Source organism: Rutidosis leptorrhynchoides, chromosome 2 (assembly GCF_046630445.1).
Source record: "Rutidosis leptorrhynchoides isolate AG116_Rl617_1_P2 chromosome 2, CSIRO_AGI_Rlap_v1, whole genome shotgun sequence".
Lineage (NCBI taxonomy): Eukaryota > Viridiplantae > Streptophyta > Magnoliopsida > Asterales > Asteraceae > Rutidosis > Rutidosis leptorrhynchoides.
This window is the reverse complement of record NC_092334.1, coordinates 655,143,595-655,160,948: the sequence shown is the minus strand read 5'-3', so window position 1 is coordinate 655,160,948 and position 17,354 is coordinate 655,143,595. Positions and strand designations below refer to the sequence as shown.

Genomic DNA, 17,354 nt, shown 5'->3' with positions numbered 1-17,354 from the left:
TACCATACACTTCACAATTGTCCTAAAAGTAGAACAATTCACGACAATCATCGCCGTCACACCTTTCAATCGTGGTGTATTCGAGAATCATCCCGACACTTTCCGAAAATCTCTCGTATCCGCCATTCAGGAACTTCGCCATTTCAACTCATGTCGCAAAAATACCTTCACAATTCATTCCAAAGTCCAACTTGGGACTTCTTCGAAGACCATCGAAGTCTTCCTTTCCTAAATAAGCAACACCCGTTCGCTCATCACGTCTACTAGATAGGGATTTTTCCGAAATCTCCGGTACTTAACTCCCACACTTAGGGTTTAAACCCCACACTATCATCGTCAAGATGATAATACCTTGCGGAATTTCAACATTCCACAACACCTGACCGATCTCGATGTTGGTCATACTCAACAATTCTTCGCGGATTTACAATAAAGCATTCGAACCCCGACCTTTCAAATCGGTCAAGCGTTAATGCCCGCTAATCATCACGATAAACCATTATCGTACCTTCGGGTTTCTCATCGGCACCCAAGTACAAAGTAATCACACCACTGGAGTGAAGCATTCCTCTAGCAGGTATACGGAGGCACCTGACGCAGTGTTATGCAACTCCCATTACTACCACCGAGTCTCAATAGCTCGACCCTTACGGGGTCCATCCTCGATGTCACACGTCACTTGACTACTCGAAGTCACACAAATCCAACGAACATTACGGCTCAACGCCTACAACTTTCTAGTGACACCCGCTAGTCACTAACCACCTAAGCCGCATAGCTAGCCTATTTACCTTTCATCTTAACACTTAGGAGACGCTTGCAACACCAAGACTTACACCCTAACTCGCACCTTCTCAACTGTTAACACGGTTACTTACACACAATCAAAGATAGTCAACAACCGTGACTCTACTCGCACACGTACATGGACTAGAAAAATACTGGTTATGTTACTTAAGTATTTTACTTGGCCGTGCCCTACAATTTTTACATACATTAAGAGATTATAATCATTTAATAATATAAGAAAATTGAATTATATTTATTGATTTATTGATGAGAACTCTTTAAGTTTATTTAGTTCACTTCTTTTATTGTGTATGTATTTAAGGATGCATTCACAATTCTTCCATTTTTTTTATTTAATGTACTAGGGAGTAATAGTTATTATAAAAAAAAAATACATTGAAAATAACATATTAAAATTGACACAAGAAAAAAAAACACATATTTTGTGGATATTAAACTAGTACAAAATAAAACATTGAAGTGCTTCTTATTACGGAGTACATAACTACTGAATCACTAAGTGTAATAGACAAGTATAGTTAATGAACCCAATTCATCTCTACAAATATTTTGGTTCTTCAATTACAATTAGGGAAACTCATTTCTCTTACAAATGTGTATTTGTATGCAGATACTTATTATAAAATCACCCCCAATAAAAACCTGGCGGGCTGCTTCTATAAAAAGAGTAAGCACGCCACACACTCTTTAAAAACCTCAAACTCTAAACTCTGAGCTCATAGTGTTGTTATTATTCTTTTAGAACTGTAAAGGGCTCGAGAAGGTTTGACCAAAACCCCAATTTGCAGGGACAATGTCTGAGAAGGTTTTAGTGACACCATCCGTGGTTGTGACCATGAACGACATAGATTGCCCGTCGAGATATGAATTTGATTGCCAGTTTGATCCCCAGTTTCTAGACATTGGTAGCCAATCTGTTTTCGATCCCTTTATTTTCACTGATTGAATTGCTCCGGCCCCTCCAACATTGGTTATCAAAACAAGCTCGAAATAATCTCGTCCGTTAATTGTGAATCTAACTCCACCGTGTTTTTTACATGGTACCCTGCAAACAATCAAACCAAAAAAATTAGCACAGTGTCCTTATAATAAGATGTTTATAGTGACAAACTTTACATAAGTTATGGTCAGCTGCCCCCGATGATTGAAAATTTTCTAATGTTTTTATATGTTAAAGTTCGTTGTTTTAAGTTAGTATATTATATTATTTTTTTCAATTTTTTCAAACTTTAACGTTTCGTCGAAAAAAATCCTGGATCCGCCACCAGATATAACGGGAGATGGTTATTAGTGTTTACAACAAAAAAAGATGGATGACCTTTGGAAGATAACGGGAACGATTCCACCAGCATAAATTGCGATTTTCTCCCAAGCAGGTTGAGCCATATCGAAATGTTGAAGAGGTGGGTTGCACCAGCCACCATTATCACTAGCTTGAGCGAAATTTGGTGGGCAAAAGTTTGTAGCGGTGATGGTTACAGACACTCCTTTCCTGCACCACCTTGGGTCCGCCTTGTAATCACATATGATCTTGTAACACTGGCCACACGAATCACCATCGTTGAAAAGAGCAGTACTTAATGCAGCAGTTCTTGTACCGTACCCGGTTGAGTACAAGTTACCATAACCACAAGCACCACCTGAAAAACAACCATCATCTTACAAAATAAGTTACAAAGCTTTATATATGTAAATATTGGTTAAACTTCCATTACATGTATCTATGGTTGTACTCAAGTGGCTTAAGTTACAAAACTTTATAAAGTAAATTTTTGCTAAAATGTTTATAACATACCCATTGTTCCCGAAGCGTCACTGCCTCCATAAAACGTTGCATGACCTCTAGTCCATGCCGAAGGTGTAAAAGCTTCGGCATGAATAATTAGATAGCATATAGTAGCACATAACAAAAAAATGTAGCTTTTTGTCATTTTAAATGAGAAAAATAGGAGATTATACAAATGAGGAACTAAACAAGAAGAAGAAGACGGTTTTAGAAGATTAAAGGAATTGGTCCTTAAATAAGGACGGATCCAACAGGTATCACATGTAAATCTGAAACTAGATAATGCAGAGAAGGAATTAATTAGTATTTATTTATTATTACAATTTTAATTAATAAATAAATATAAATATCCCTGCACAATGGTGCTGAAATATGCTGAATCTCATTCAATTAATCATAATCACGTTCTATGTAACCATTTGTCTAAATAGCATTCACATGGTTTGCCCTGTTGAAGAGCCGTGAGAATGGATCAAACCCATAACCCAAATTTGCTTCTATCATGTTTAATAAACATGAACCAATGTAGACTCTGATCATTATCATTATTTTTTGTTAACAATTATTATTATTATCATGTTGGACATACATAAGTAGATAATCACAACTCGCAAGTTAAATTTAAATCTTTCCATAATAGAAACATTATTCGATTCTAATTTTGATCTCTCTCTCTCTTTTTTTTTTCTTTCTTTCTTTCTTTCTTTCTTTCTTTCTGCGATATTTCGCTATATAAAAGGCTTAAAATGATTTAAATGTAAATTTTATCATAAGGCTATTAGTCTAGCAGTATTGAGTTGACTCCTTACACTATGTGGTTGTGGGCTCAAATTAAGAGATGAACATGTATAGGTTTGTGGAAAAGTTTGTGAATGAGTGCGTGAGTTTAATTAAAAAAACTACCAGCATATTGTACTTTAATCTAATGTTGTCTTGTTGTTCCTTAATGAACAAAAATGGATCATGAAAGAAAGATAAAAGACTAATGGGTCAGGGAATATAGTGGCTTAAAATGAAATGAATGAAATGGACTCTCACATGGCTTTACTTTGACCTTTTGTGCTCCAAATTTGAATAAATATAGTAAATGGTGCACTACAAATCACATTTTACATTGATATTGTAAGGTGCCATTATATCTTTGCAGAGTTTTGGAGGGAATTGAAACAAACAAATATTTGGATTCAAGATCCCCCTAAAAGTGAGATATATATATATATATATATATATATATATATATATATATATATATATATATATATATATATATATATATATATATATATATATATATATATATATATATATATATATAGTGGTAGGATCAAGAGGGAAGTAACCAATCGGGGGGAAGCAAAATCTTTTTTTTTTCGTTTTTTGAAAAAACTTTGTTCACGAACATTATAGATTGGATGAAAATATGAACATTCAATAAAGACACTTTGTGATAAATGTTTTTATTTTGGCGGAAAAACGCTCGAAGAACTAATATATAACAATTATCGTGTTTTTCGAGCGTATGTTGAGGTTTTAGATATTAGGGTTTAGATATTAGGGTTTAGAAATTTAGGGTTTAGATTTAGGGTTTAGATTTAGGATTTAGATTGAGTTTTTAACACGAACGGTTTAGAGTTTAGGGTTTAGGGTTTAGGGTTTAGGATTTAGGGTTTGGTGTTTTGGGTTTATTCCAGTTTAGGGTTTAGGGTTTGGTGTTTTGGGTTTATGGAATAAACCCAAAACACCAAACCCTAAACCCTAAACCCTAAACTCTAAATCGGGCTAAATTTTACTTCACAAAACATGGAAAAAAAACGTTAACATTCTTCACGAACAATATTATCTTAAATGTTATTTTTGTCGATCGTTTTCCCGCCTAAATAATAACATTCATCACGAAGTGTCTTTTCTAAATGTTCATATTTTCGTGTGATCTTGATGTCTGAAAAAAAATTTGCTTCCCCCCGTTTCTCTCCGATTGGTTTTATATTTATATATATATATATATATATATATATATATATATATATATATATATATATATATATATATATATATATATATATATATATATATATGTATATATATATATATATGGTCATAATCAAGAGAGAAACACTTTTTTTGGGGAAAGTATTATTTTTCCATTTTTTCAAAAAAAAAATTCCAACATTAAGAACACACGAAAACATGAACATTTAGAAAAGACACTTTGTGATAAATGTTACTCTCTCCGTCTCATTCCAATAGTCTAGTTTTGACTTTAAGGCCTTTTTTGCTCAACTTTGACCTAAAATAACTTTATTTGTGTTATATATTATTTGATGAAAATACTAATGAAAACACATGTAAACATTAATTCATTCATATAAATTTCATCGAATAATATATAACATAAACAAAAATATTTTGAGTCAAAGTTTAATACAAAAGACTTTGAAAAATACAAGTGGACTTTTGAAAAGAGACAGATGGAGCATTATTTTGGCGGAAAAACGCTCGAATAAAAAACTGATAACATGCAGCATGCATAATGTTATTCCTGAATGTTCCATCATATGTGAAGTTTTTTTCAAGATCTAGCCCGATTTAGGGTTTAGGGTTTAGGGTTTAGGGCTTAGGGTTTAGGATTTTGGGTTTAGTCCCTAAACCCAAAACCCTAAACCTTAAGCCCTAAATACTAAACCCTAAACTCTAAACCGTTTGTGTTAAAAATTCAATCTAAACCCTAATTTCTAAACCCTAAACCCTAATTTCTAAACCCAAAACACTAATTTCTAAACCCTAATAGCTAAACCCTAATTTTTAGACCCTAATTTCCAAACCCTAATTTTTAAACCCTAAAAACAAACTCAGAATCAAAACATTCATTGCAGTGAATGTTATCGTTAATTTTTCGGGCATTTTCCCTCCAAAATAATAACATTTATCACGAGTGTTTTTTTTTTAAATCTTCGTATTTTCATGTGATCTTGATGTCTGAAAAAAAAATTCAAAAACAACAAAAAAAATTAATTTCCTCCACTTCCCCCCCCCCCAAAAAGTATTTTCCTCTTGATTAAATCAATATATATACATATATATATATATATATATATATATATATATATATATATATATATATATATATATATATATATATATATATATCCTATTAAATTGCTTTTCTAAGATCCAAAATTGATCACATGATTAATTACATTTATGATTATAAATAAACCCATTACCTTATATATTCATTTGAGAAAAATCAAAAAATATTGTTCACATAGTTATAATTCGAAAGACAAAATGGACATTTCACTTTCTATGTTAAGTACTCGGTTTTTCTTAAAGCGTTAGGTTGTCTACTGGTTTGCTTGATTAACAAATGCTTCTTGGGCTTCAATGGTTTCGTGGTTACATTTCTTTAGTATGGGTTGTGGGCGCGATTCCCACCCGGCGCCCCCTATTTTCTAGGTCTTAATATTACTGAGCTCATATACCCGTCTTGATTATTTTAGGTGTAATACTCACACGTGTACCCTTTGATCTATGATTATCATAATGTTGTTTTTAATAAAACAATGTGATGCCCGGTACAAAACCATCGTGTACGAATCATCAACAACAGGATCATTACAAGGTTAAGTACTACATGCTGTAATAAAAGAAGTTGCATTCACGATAAAAAAGATGACGTCATAACCGACGTCAATTGTTTTACACCAACAGTATGCTTCTACGAATAACAAGCATGAATAAATGTATATGACCCTTAGGTCGTTACAAAACATAGTTTCAAATGTAATTAAGTTTGAATACAAGATAAACAGTTCATGCGGTGATAACACTAGAGCAGCGGGTGTCTACGGCAAAACTAGCACGACAGCAGAAGCAAATAACCTTAAGCACCTGAGAAAAACATGCTTAAATACGTCAACACAAAGGTTGGTGAGCTATAGTTTAAGTATAACAAAATGTAAGGTAGGCAACGAGATTTCAGTGCTACAAAGTGCGTTTCAAAACAGTATGATAAAGTATATGTTAACCGTGGGCACTTGGTAACTAACTTAACGTTTATACCCCCTGAAAGTACACTTGGCAAGTGCGTATGTTTACGAAGTATTAAACACTCGTTAAATGCTAGCGCTACTAGCCCGAGTGGGGATGTCAAACCCCATAGATCCATATTTAAGATTCGCGTTCACCGGTTCAAAAACCAATGACTAAGCGTTACCGAGCTAAAGGGAATGTTGCTGCCGTTATATAACCCACACATATATAAGTTTAGGTACTCGTGCCTAGTATGTAAAACATAAAATTCGCATGTATTCTCAGTTCCCAAAATAAGTTAAAGTAAAAAGGGAATGCTATAACTCACAATGATAAAGTAGCGGTAAAGTATGACTCGGAAAGTAAGCAAGTAATGAAGGTTGTCCAAACGGGTCCTCAACCTAAGTCAAATAGTACTAAGTCAGTAAATCGTCCGAATAGGTTTAAAAGTATGTAAATAAGGTCTTAAGGGTCATCATCATTCATCATCAAACAAAAGGTGTAAAGTAAGTTTCGTTCATGAAAGTAGTTTAAAACAAAGGCTGACTTCGGTCAGTCACCACGGCCTCAATACCTACTGATATAAGGTGAGACCAGTGGTCATGGCTCCGTCTATGAGTCCTTTAGTTGTGGTAACAATTACAGAAGCAAATTCGTCTTCGTTTGACCGTGGCGACGGTCTAAGTGAGAGTAGGTCAGAATTTTCAGCACAACGTTAAATGGACATAGTGACGATCGGAGGGCCATAAATCCTAAACCGTAACTCGGATTAAGACGAGTCCTATATGAAAAGTTATCTACTCGAAGAGATATATCTGAAAATCATAATTACAGTAGCCCAGGTCGTACGGGTCAGAAACAAAAACAGTATAACAGTAGGGTCAGTAGGTTCCGGTGGTTCTTGGTGCTCGATGCTTATCATGGTTCTCATCCTTGATGCATATAGCTTCAAGTGTACAACTCGTTGATGTGTTTGCATAATTTTCACCAAGGTTTGACCATCATAACCCAAGTGTAAGTCTAAGACATGAAGCACAACTCACTTAAGTGTTGCAAGTGTTTTGATGAACCAAAGTTACATCAAAGTCTTAGATTCAACACATACATGAAATGTAAAAGTAATATTAACCAAGTTTTGACTATTATGACACAAGTGTAGGTCTAAGACATGTAGCACAACTCACTTAAGAGTTGTATGAAGTTTGATGAACCAAAGTTACATCAAAGTCTTAGATCTAACACATACATGAACTTTAAAACTAATAACAAGTTACAAACTTGAAAGTAAACTTATGAAATCAAGATCTTGAGTTGTAGAACATAGTTCTTAGTTTGATCTTGAAGATTCAAGACTCAAAAGTCTAGATCTAACATAAGTGTACAAAGTTATAGTTAAAGAAAGCTTACTTACATGTTCTTGAACTTTCAAAGTTAACTTTTAGTTCAAGATTAATGAGATCAAAGTTAACTAGTAACACTTGACCAATAACAACCAACAATCATGAAATTAGAGTGCATAATATGAAGTAATAAACTAAGTAAACAAGTTAATAAGTTCATGGGTTGTTCATACTTTAAAGATTCAAACCAAAGTTTGATCTTTAAGAAAGTAAACTTTAAAGTTTACTAACATGAATTACAAGTATGCTTTTTTACAACCATGAATCTTACAATCTTTAAAACTTTAAAAGTAGAACATAAACTAGTAAGTTTATGTTCTTGAGTGTTCTTGCTACTTACAATTTGAGAGAAAAGTGAGAGAGAAATGAAATGCAAGTAGTGTGTGTTTTGGAAATGAGAGAATACAAGTGATGAAGTAATACAAAAATGAACCAAAAAAGAACTCCCTCCAAGGCCATATGGCCTACGGTTTTCAGCAGAAAAAAAGGGGAGAAATGTTCCTTGGTCACTTGCATGTAAAGCTTGAAAAAGTTGGTTAATGAGGTGGTTGTTCATGGGAAAGAGTTGCAACTAGATTCCAATTGCTCTTAAACTAACTAGTTATAATTAAATGGATACTTACATGAATGAATGGGCTAAATAAGTCCATTAAAGTGTAGGGTGGGCTTATAAGCCCAATATTATGTGTTCATAACCTTAACAAGGCCCAAGTTCAAGTATTTAACAAGTTAATCTAAATAAAGCCCAAGTAATTAGCTAATATCCATAGTTAATCAAAATGATTAATAAAACTTAATCATGAATGTAAATAATACTTGAAAATATTATTCGTGAAAGTTTCGTGTGTCTCAAAGACGTTTCGGGCATTTAAAGTCAAGTACGGGCAATCATGGCAACATGTAAATGTAATAACATACATTCGTTTAATCACAAGTATTAATAATAATAATTATTAATAAATAAACGTTGGAAAATCCGGGGTCGTTACATTACCCACCTGTTAAAGAAAATTTCGTCCCGAAATTTTATCCTGAGGTAGATGGAGGAGTCGGGAAAAGGTGAGGATACTTCCGCATCATTTGATCCTCTCGTTCCCAAGTAAACTCAGGTCCTCGTTTGGCATTCCATCATACTCGGACGATCGGAATCTTGTTGCGTTTCAAAGTTTTGAACTCACGATCCATAATTTCAGTAGGTTCTTCCACAAAGTGGAGTTTGTCATCAATTGTAAGTTCTTCAAGTGGTATGATGAGTTCGGGTGCAGCAAGACACTTCTTCAAGTTTGACACGTGGAAGGTAAGATGAACTGAGCTCAATTGTGTCGGAAGATCTAAACGGTAAGCAACGGGTCCAACACGTTCCAAAATTTTGAAAGGGCCAATGTACCGCGGGTTTAACTTTCTGCGTTTTCCAAAACGGATCACACCTTTCCAAGGTGCAACTTTTAACATTACACGGTCGCCCACGTTGAATTCAAAGTCCTTACGTTTAAGATCAGCATAACTCTTTTGACGATCACGGGCAGTCTTAAGTCTAGCTTGAATCTGAGCAATCTTCTCCGTTGTTTCATGGACTACCTCGGGTCCGGTGATTTGCTTTTCGCCTACTTCGGCCCAACAAATAGGAGATCGGCACTTACAACCATACAATGCTTCAAAAGGTGCAGCATTAATGCTCGAGTGATAACTGTTGTTGTAAGAAAATTCGACGAGTGGCAAATGCCTTTCCCAGGCCTTTTCGAAATCAATGACACATGCACGCAACATGTCTTCCAATGTCTGAATCGTTCGTTCACTTTGCCCGTCAGTCTGAGGGTGATAAGCAGTACTCATGTCAAGACGAGTTCCCATGGCTCCTTGCAAAGAACGCCAAAATCTAGAAGCAAAACGGGGATCGCGATCAGAGATGATCGATAAAGGTACACCATGACGAGGTACACCATGACGAGATACAACCTCCTTGATGTATCAGTTTCCTTCATCGCTAGGAAGTGTGCAGATTTGGTTAGGCGGTCAACAATAACCCAAATGGTATCGTATCCACCCATCGTCTTTGGCAGCTTGGTGATAAAATCCATTGTGATCCTTTCCCACTTCCATTGTGGGATCTCCGACTATTGAAGTAAACCAGAAGGTCTCTGATGCTCGGCTTTAACCTTCGAGCAAGTCAAACACTTACCAACATAAGTGGCAACGTCTTTCTTAAGATTCGGCCACCAATACTGTTCTTTAAGGTCGTGGTACATCTTGCCCACTCCAGGGTGAATCGAATATCTCGACTTGTGTGCTTTATCAAGTATAAGGTTCCGTAGATCTCCATAATAAGGTACCCAAATTCTTCCGGCATAACATCGGAGTCCTGACTCCCTAACCTCGAATCGAGAGACAAGTATGTTCAAATGTTCGTGAGATATATTCTCCTCCTTGAGAGCCTCATCTTGGGCTACTCTGATCTGGCTGTTGAGGTTCGAATGGATGGTGATGTTCAGAGCCCTAACACGAAGAGGTGCCGTCCTCTCCTTTCGGCTTAAAGCGTCAGCTACAACATTGGCCTTGCCAGGATGATAACGAAGTTCACAATCGTAGTCGTTGAGCGTCTCGATCCATCGACGCTGTCTCATATTCAGTTGCTTCTGATCGAAGATGTGCTGGAGACTCTTGTGATCGGTGAAGATAGTACTCTTAGTTCCATACAAATAGTGTCTCCATAATTTGAGCGCAAAGACAACGGCTCCAAGTTCAAGATCGTGAGTAGTGTAGTTCCGCTCGTGAATCTTCAATTGTCGGGAGGCATAAGTGATAACCTTTGATCTTTGCATCAGTACACAACCAAAACCACTTTTCGAAGCATCGCAATAAACGACAAAGTCGTCACTGCCTTCAGGAAGAGATAGGATAGGTGCGGTGGTTAACTTCTTCTTCAAAGTTTGGAATGCTGATTCGTGTGCGGGTTCCCAAATGAACTTCTTGCCCTTGTGAGTCAGCGCGGTCAAAGGACGCGCAATCAGAGAAAATCCTTCAATAAACCTTCGGTAGTAACTGGCAAGACCTAAAAATTGGCGAATATGAGTCGGAGTAGTGGGGGTCTCCCACTTGCTGATAGCTTCAATCTTGGCGGGGTCAACTTTGATACCCTGGTCGCTCACAACATGACCCAGAAATTGTACTTCCTTCAACCAAAATTTACACTTGGAGAATTTGGTGTAAAGTTGCTCTTGTCTCTGGAGTTTAAGTACTAGTCGAAGGTGTTGCTCATGCTCTTCTTCGCTCTTAGAGTAGATGAGGATATCATCTATGAAGACGATAACAAACTTATCCAAGTACGGCTTGCAGACACGATTCATGAGATCCATGAACACGGCAGGTGCATTAGTTAACCGAATGGCATCACGAGAAACTCATAATGACCATAACGAGTTCTAAATGCAGTTTTCATCACGTCACTTTCCTTCACCCTCAACTGGTGATAACTGGATCGCAAATCGATCTTTGAGTAAACGCTCGATCCTTGTAGTTGATCAAAAAGATCGTCAATTCTAGGAAGAGGATACCGATTCTTGATCGTCAATTTGTTGAGTTCACGGTAGTCGATACACATACGGAAGGATCCATCCTTCTTCTTCACAAATAGAACAGGTGCTCCCCAAGGCGAGAAACTTGGTTGGATAAATCCGCGGTCTAACAGCTCTTGTAGTTGACTCTGTAATTCTTGCATCTCGGAAGGTGCGAGTCTATAAGGTGCGCGAGCTACAGGTGCAGCTCTTGGCACTAAGTCGATCTGAAACTCTACGGCTCTCGGTGGTGGTAATCCGGGCAATTCTTCAGGGAAGACATCAGAAAATTCGTTCACAATTCGAACGTCGTTCACGCTCTTCACCTCAGTTTCTACTGTTTTCACATGCGCTAGGACAGCAAGACATCCCTTCTTCATAATCTTTTGCGCTTTCACGCAACTAACGAGGTTCAACTTCGAGGTACATCTCTCTCCGTAGATGATCAGTGGCTCACCGTCTCCTTGTGGTATACGAAGAGCTTTATCTCCACAAATAATACCGGCTCTTATCTTGCTCAACCAATTCATACCGACGATCACGTCAAAACTTCCCAATTTGATGGGTATCAAATCAATTTCGAAATCTGCACCAGCTATGTTGATAATAGCTCCTCGACTAATATGGTCAACCTTTTCAAGTTTTCCATTGGCGACCTCGACAAGCATACTCTCTTTTAACGGGACTAATGACCAATTAATCTTATCGCAAAAATGTCTACATACATAACTTCTATCCGCACCAGTATCAAACAAGACAGAAGCTAAAAGATTGTTGATTTTGAATATACCTGTCACCAAGTCGGGGTTTTCGCGTGCGTCCCTTGCATTAACATTGAAAGCTCTAGCGCGCGGTGGTCCACCATCTTTTTGCTTATTTGGACACGCATTTCTGAAATGGCCCGTCTGCCCGCATTCATAACATTTCTTCGGCCCGTTGGTGTTTGGCTTCCCATTCAAAGTGGTGACCTTGCAGTCCTTCCCGATATGTCCAGCCCGTTGGCACTTTTCGCAAACAACATTACAATACCCAGTGTGGTGTTTGTAGCACCGTTTACATTGTGGTAAGGTTCCCTTGTAGTTCGGGTTGGAGTTGGTGTTGTTGTTGGGGTTGGGGTTTCCACCGTTGTTGTTTCCTCTGAAACCCTCATGTCGTTTCGCCGGGTTCTGATCATAGGTCCTTCCCCTGTTGTTATCCCATTTGCGCTTCTCGCTAGTACCCGCTTCAGATTTAGTTTTCTCCGGTTCATCGATGGTTATTTAATTCATTAAAGTATGCGCCATGCGCATTGCTTCGGGAACATTTGGTGGCTTGGACGAGGTGACGTTTCCCTTAATGCTCTTAGGGAGTCCCCAGAAGTATCTCTCCATTCGCTTAAATTCTGGGGTGACCATTGTCGGACACATCAGGGCTAGTTCCAAAAATCTCCTGTTGTAACCATCAAGGTCGTTCCCAACGTCCTTTAACTACATGAATTCCATTTCCATCTTTTGGATTTCAGTTCTCGGACAATACTCCTCAATCATGGCACACTTAAATTCTTCCCATGGCGTAGCATACGCCTCATCAATGCCTTGTGCCTGTGCCATTGTGTTCCACCACGTGAGCGCGCCGTCAGACAGCGTGCAAGAAGCAAATTTGGTTTTGTTGTCCTCCGAACAGTTGCTAACTCGGAATACTGATTCAAGTTTCTCGAACCATCTGGTGAGACCAACCGGTCCCTTGGTTCCACTGAAGTTGTGTGGTTTACAGCTCTGAAATTCCTTGTAAGTACACCCATTTCTAACGGGTTGAATAACCGGTGGTGGTGGCGGTGGTGGTGGAGCTTGGGGTTGCATTTCCGCAATGGCTGCGGCTATACGTTCTTGGATCATCTCTTCAATTTGAGCAGCAGTAGGTGTGGATCGACCGTTAGCCATGGTGTTCTAAACAAAAATTTTGACTCAAGTCAAAATTCAGTATTCAAATAGTAATAATACAGTATATAGTAACCAACATGGAATCAAAACAATACATGTTATTAAATAAAGCATCTAGGTACAAATACCACAGAATCATCGTACAGTAATGTAAATAGAACATCGTGCAAGAATTAAATAACGCAAAGTTCCATTAATAATAATAATAAGTTTCATACATCTGAATAAGTTCGTACAATACATAAGTGAAGCATAAAACTACAACTAGATTACATAATGAAATCTAAATACAAAAGTCCTACGGTGAAGGTGGGTGAAGGATGTCCATAACATGGGCCATCTGGTCCTCTAGCTCAGTAACTCGAGCTCGGAGGATCTCCACCTCCCTTGTCAATTCCTCGACAGTGGGAGCTGGTGGGGCGGGTGGTACAGGTGGTGCAGGTGGTGCCGGTGGTGCAGAGGGTCCGGCTCCAGACATAGAGGCTGCAAGGCGGCAAGGCTTACGGATGAAAGGATCCGCAGGATACGGCACAAGCCGCTTACGGGCGGTAACCCTACGACGCCGACCAAACGCGTCAGTGAAGGCTCGTCCTCCGTTGATCCCCAGAATGATGGTACCGTCGAAGCGATACCGCTTCTTCGGCGGGGTGGAGGGTGGCTGAATAGGTACATCAGCAGGGTCCTCATCATCACTGGAGTCGTCTGAGGAGGTGTCGTCGGATGAAGCATCAGTGGATGACGGGTCGTCCGAATCATGTGGTAGCTGTACAGGTGGCTGAACTGGTCGTCCTTGAGCGGCCATCATCTGTTGGTAACGAGCGGGTCCGATCGGAATGAGACTTCCATCGGGGGCGCGTCGGCACCAATGGCGATACCGGTTACGGAAAGGACCTTCCCCGAACTCCGCGGGAATCACAATCTCACCGGAGCGGGGCTGTGATCCTGAGGGCCCGGGGGCAGATGGAGCTGGAATCTCCGAAGGGTCCTGGGCTCCGCTAGAAGTAACCACTGGGGCAGGCGCCTGGCTGCTAGTCCCGGAAGATGAAGCGCCGGGGTCACTCGTCGGTAGCGGGATCGGTGTCTCGGCAGCAGCAGCAGGTGGAGTGGCTGACGAGTCTGAACTGCCCAAAATGATAGCAGGTGGAGTATCCGACATCTGAACAAGGAAAAATAAATTTTTCCATGTCAGTAAGTCATAAAGCAAACACGTATTAGGCCAACAGTTTAAATCATGTATAACAATAAGTAGCATGGCAATAATAACGAATCGTACAGAAGTAGCATGCAATCGAAGACAAGTAATATCATACAGTAGTGAAATCATGTAGTAGCATACGGCATATAGCAGTAACAGTAAGCAGCAGCATGCGGTAAGTTCAGCGGAAACAAGTAAACTAGCAAATTGTAGATTAGTCCTATTACTGAATCCTACTCGGGTCGGTCTTAGACTCACTAATGCAACCTAATTCCCTACAACCAATGCTCTGATACCAAATGTGATGCCCCGTACAAAACCATCATGTACGAATCATCAACAACAGGATCATTACAAGGTTAAGTACTACATGCTGTAATAAAAGAAATTGCATTCACGATAAAAAGATGACGTCATAACCGACGTCAATTGTTTTACACCAACAGTATGCTTCTACGAATAGCAAGCATGAATAAATGTATATGACCCTTAAGTCGTTACAAAACATAGTTTCAAATGTAATTAAGTTTGAATGCAAGATAAACAGTTCATGCGGTGATAACACTAGAGCAGCGGGTGTCTATGGCAAGACTAGCACGACAGCGGAAGCAAATAACCTTAAGCACCTGAGAAAAACATGCTTAAAAATGTCAACACAAAGGTTGGTGAGCTATAGTTTAAGTATAACAAAATGTAAGGTAGGCCACGAGATTTCAGTGCTACAAAGAGCGTTTCAAAACAGTATGATAAAGTATATGTTAACCGTGGGCAGTTGGTAACTAACTTAACGTTTATACCCCATGAAAGTACACTTGGCAAGTGCGTATGTTTACGAAGTATTAAACACTCGTTAAATGCTAGCGGTACTAGCCCGAGTGGGGATGTCAAACCCTATGGATCCATATCTAAGATTCGCGTTCACCGGTTCAAAAACCAATGACTAAACGTTACCGAGCTAAAGGGAATGTTTCTGCCGTTATATAACCCACACATATATAAGTTTAGGTACTCGTGCCTAGTATGTAAAACATAAAATCCGCATGTATTCTCAGTTCCCAAAATAAGTTAAAGTAAAAAGGGAATGCTATAACTCACAATGATAAAGTAGCGGTAAAGTATGACTCGGAAAGTAAGCAAGTAATGAAGGTTGTCCAAACGGGTCCTCAACCTAAGTTAAATAGTACTAAGTCAGTAAATCGTCCGAATAGGTTTAAAAGTATGTAAATAAGGTCTTAAGGGTCATCATCATTCATCATCAAACAAAAGGTGTAAAGTAAGTTTCGTTCATGAAAGTAGTTTAAAACAAAGGCTGATTCGGTCAGTCACCACGGTCTCAATACCTACTGAAATAAGGTGAGAACAGTGGCCATGGCTCCGTCTATGAGTCCTTTAGTTGTGGTAAAAATTACAGAAGCAAAATCGTCTTCGTTTGACCGTGGCGACGGTCTAAGTGCGAGTAGGTCAGAATTTTCAGCACAACGTTAAATAGACATAGTGACGATCGGAGGGCCATAAATCCTAAACCGTAACTCGGATTAAGATGAGTCCTATATGAAAAGTTATCTACTCGAACAGAGCTATCTGAAAATCATAATTACAGTAGCCCAGGTCGTACGGGTCAGACACAGAAATAGTATAACAGTAGGGTCAGTAGGTTCCGGTGGTTCTTGGTGCTCGATGCTTATCATGGTTCTCATCCTTGATGCATATAGCTTCAAGTGTACAACTCGTTGATGTGTTTGCATCATTTTCACCAAGGTTTGACCATCATAACCCAAGTGTAAGTCTAAGACATGAAGCACAACTCACTTAAGTGTTGCAAGTGTTTTGATGAACCAAAGTTACATCAAAGTCTTAGATTCAACACATACATGAAATGTAAAAGTAATATTAACCAAGTTTTGACTATTATGACACAAGTGTAGGTCTAAGACATGTAGCACAACTCACTTAAGAGTTGTATGAAGTTTGCTGAACCAAAGTTACATCAAAGTCTTAGATCTAACACATACATGAACTTTAAAACTAATAACAAGTTACAAACTTGAAAGTAAACTTATGAAATCAAGATCTTGAGTTGTAGAACATAGTTCTTAGTTTGATCTTGAAGATCCAAGACTCAAAAGTCTAGATCTAACATAAGTGTACAAAGTTATAGTTAAAGAAAGCTTACTTACATGTTTTTGAACTTTCAAAGTTAACTTTTAGTTCAAGATTAATGAGATCAAAGTTAACTAGTAACACTTGACCAATAACAACCAACAATCATGAAATTAGAGTGCATAATATGAAGTAATAAACTAAGTAAACAAGTTAATAAGTTCATGGGTTGTTCATACTTTAAAGATTCAAACCAAAGTTTGATCTTTAAGAAAGTAAACTTTAAAGTTTACTAACATGAATTACAAGTATGCTTTTTTACAACCATGAATCTTACAATCTTTAAAACTTTAAAAGTAGAACATAAACTAGTAAGTTTATGTTCTTGAGTGTTCTTGTAAATACAAGATAAATGAAGAATGAAACTAAAGAGTTTGATTCTTGTAACTAGTAAAGAAAATAATAACAACAGAGTTCATGTAACTAAGTAACAACAACAACTAACAAGTATCAAGTAATTATACAACATCAAAGAACAAAGATGATGATGATAATGGGGTG

The 17,354-nt window shown here is 38.0% G+C and overlaps 1 protein-coding gene across 1 annotated transcript; it reads right to left on the bottom strand.

Moving 5' to 3' along the window:
- Positions 1-1,548: 1,548 nt before the first annotated feature.
- Positions 1,549-2,741, bottom strand: LOC139893807 (expansin-A11-like). The gene is made up of 3 exons (XM_071876997.1): positions 2,606-2,741; positions 2,129-2,450; positions 1,549-1,855 (listed from the first exon to the last, which is right to left on the bottom strand). Exons 1-3 carry the CDS (start codon positions 2,739-2,741, stop codon positions 1,549-1,551), a joined length of 765 nt encoding a protein of 254 aa, XP_071733098.1.
- Between the last annotated feature and the right edge of the window lie 14,613 nt (positions 2,742-17,354).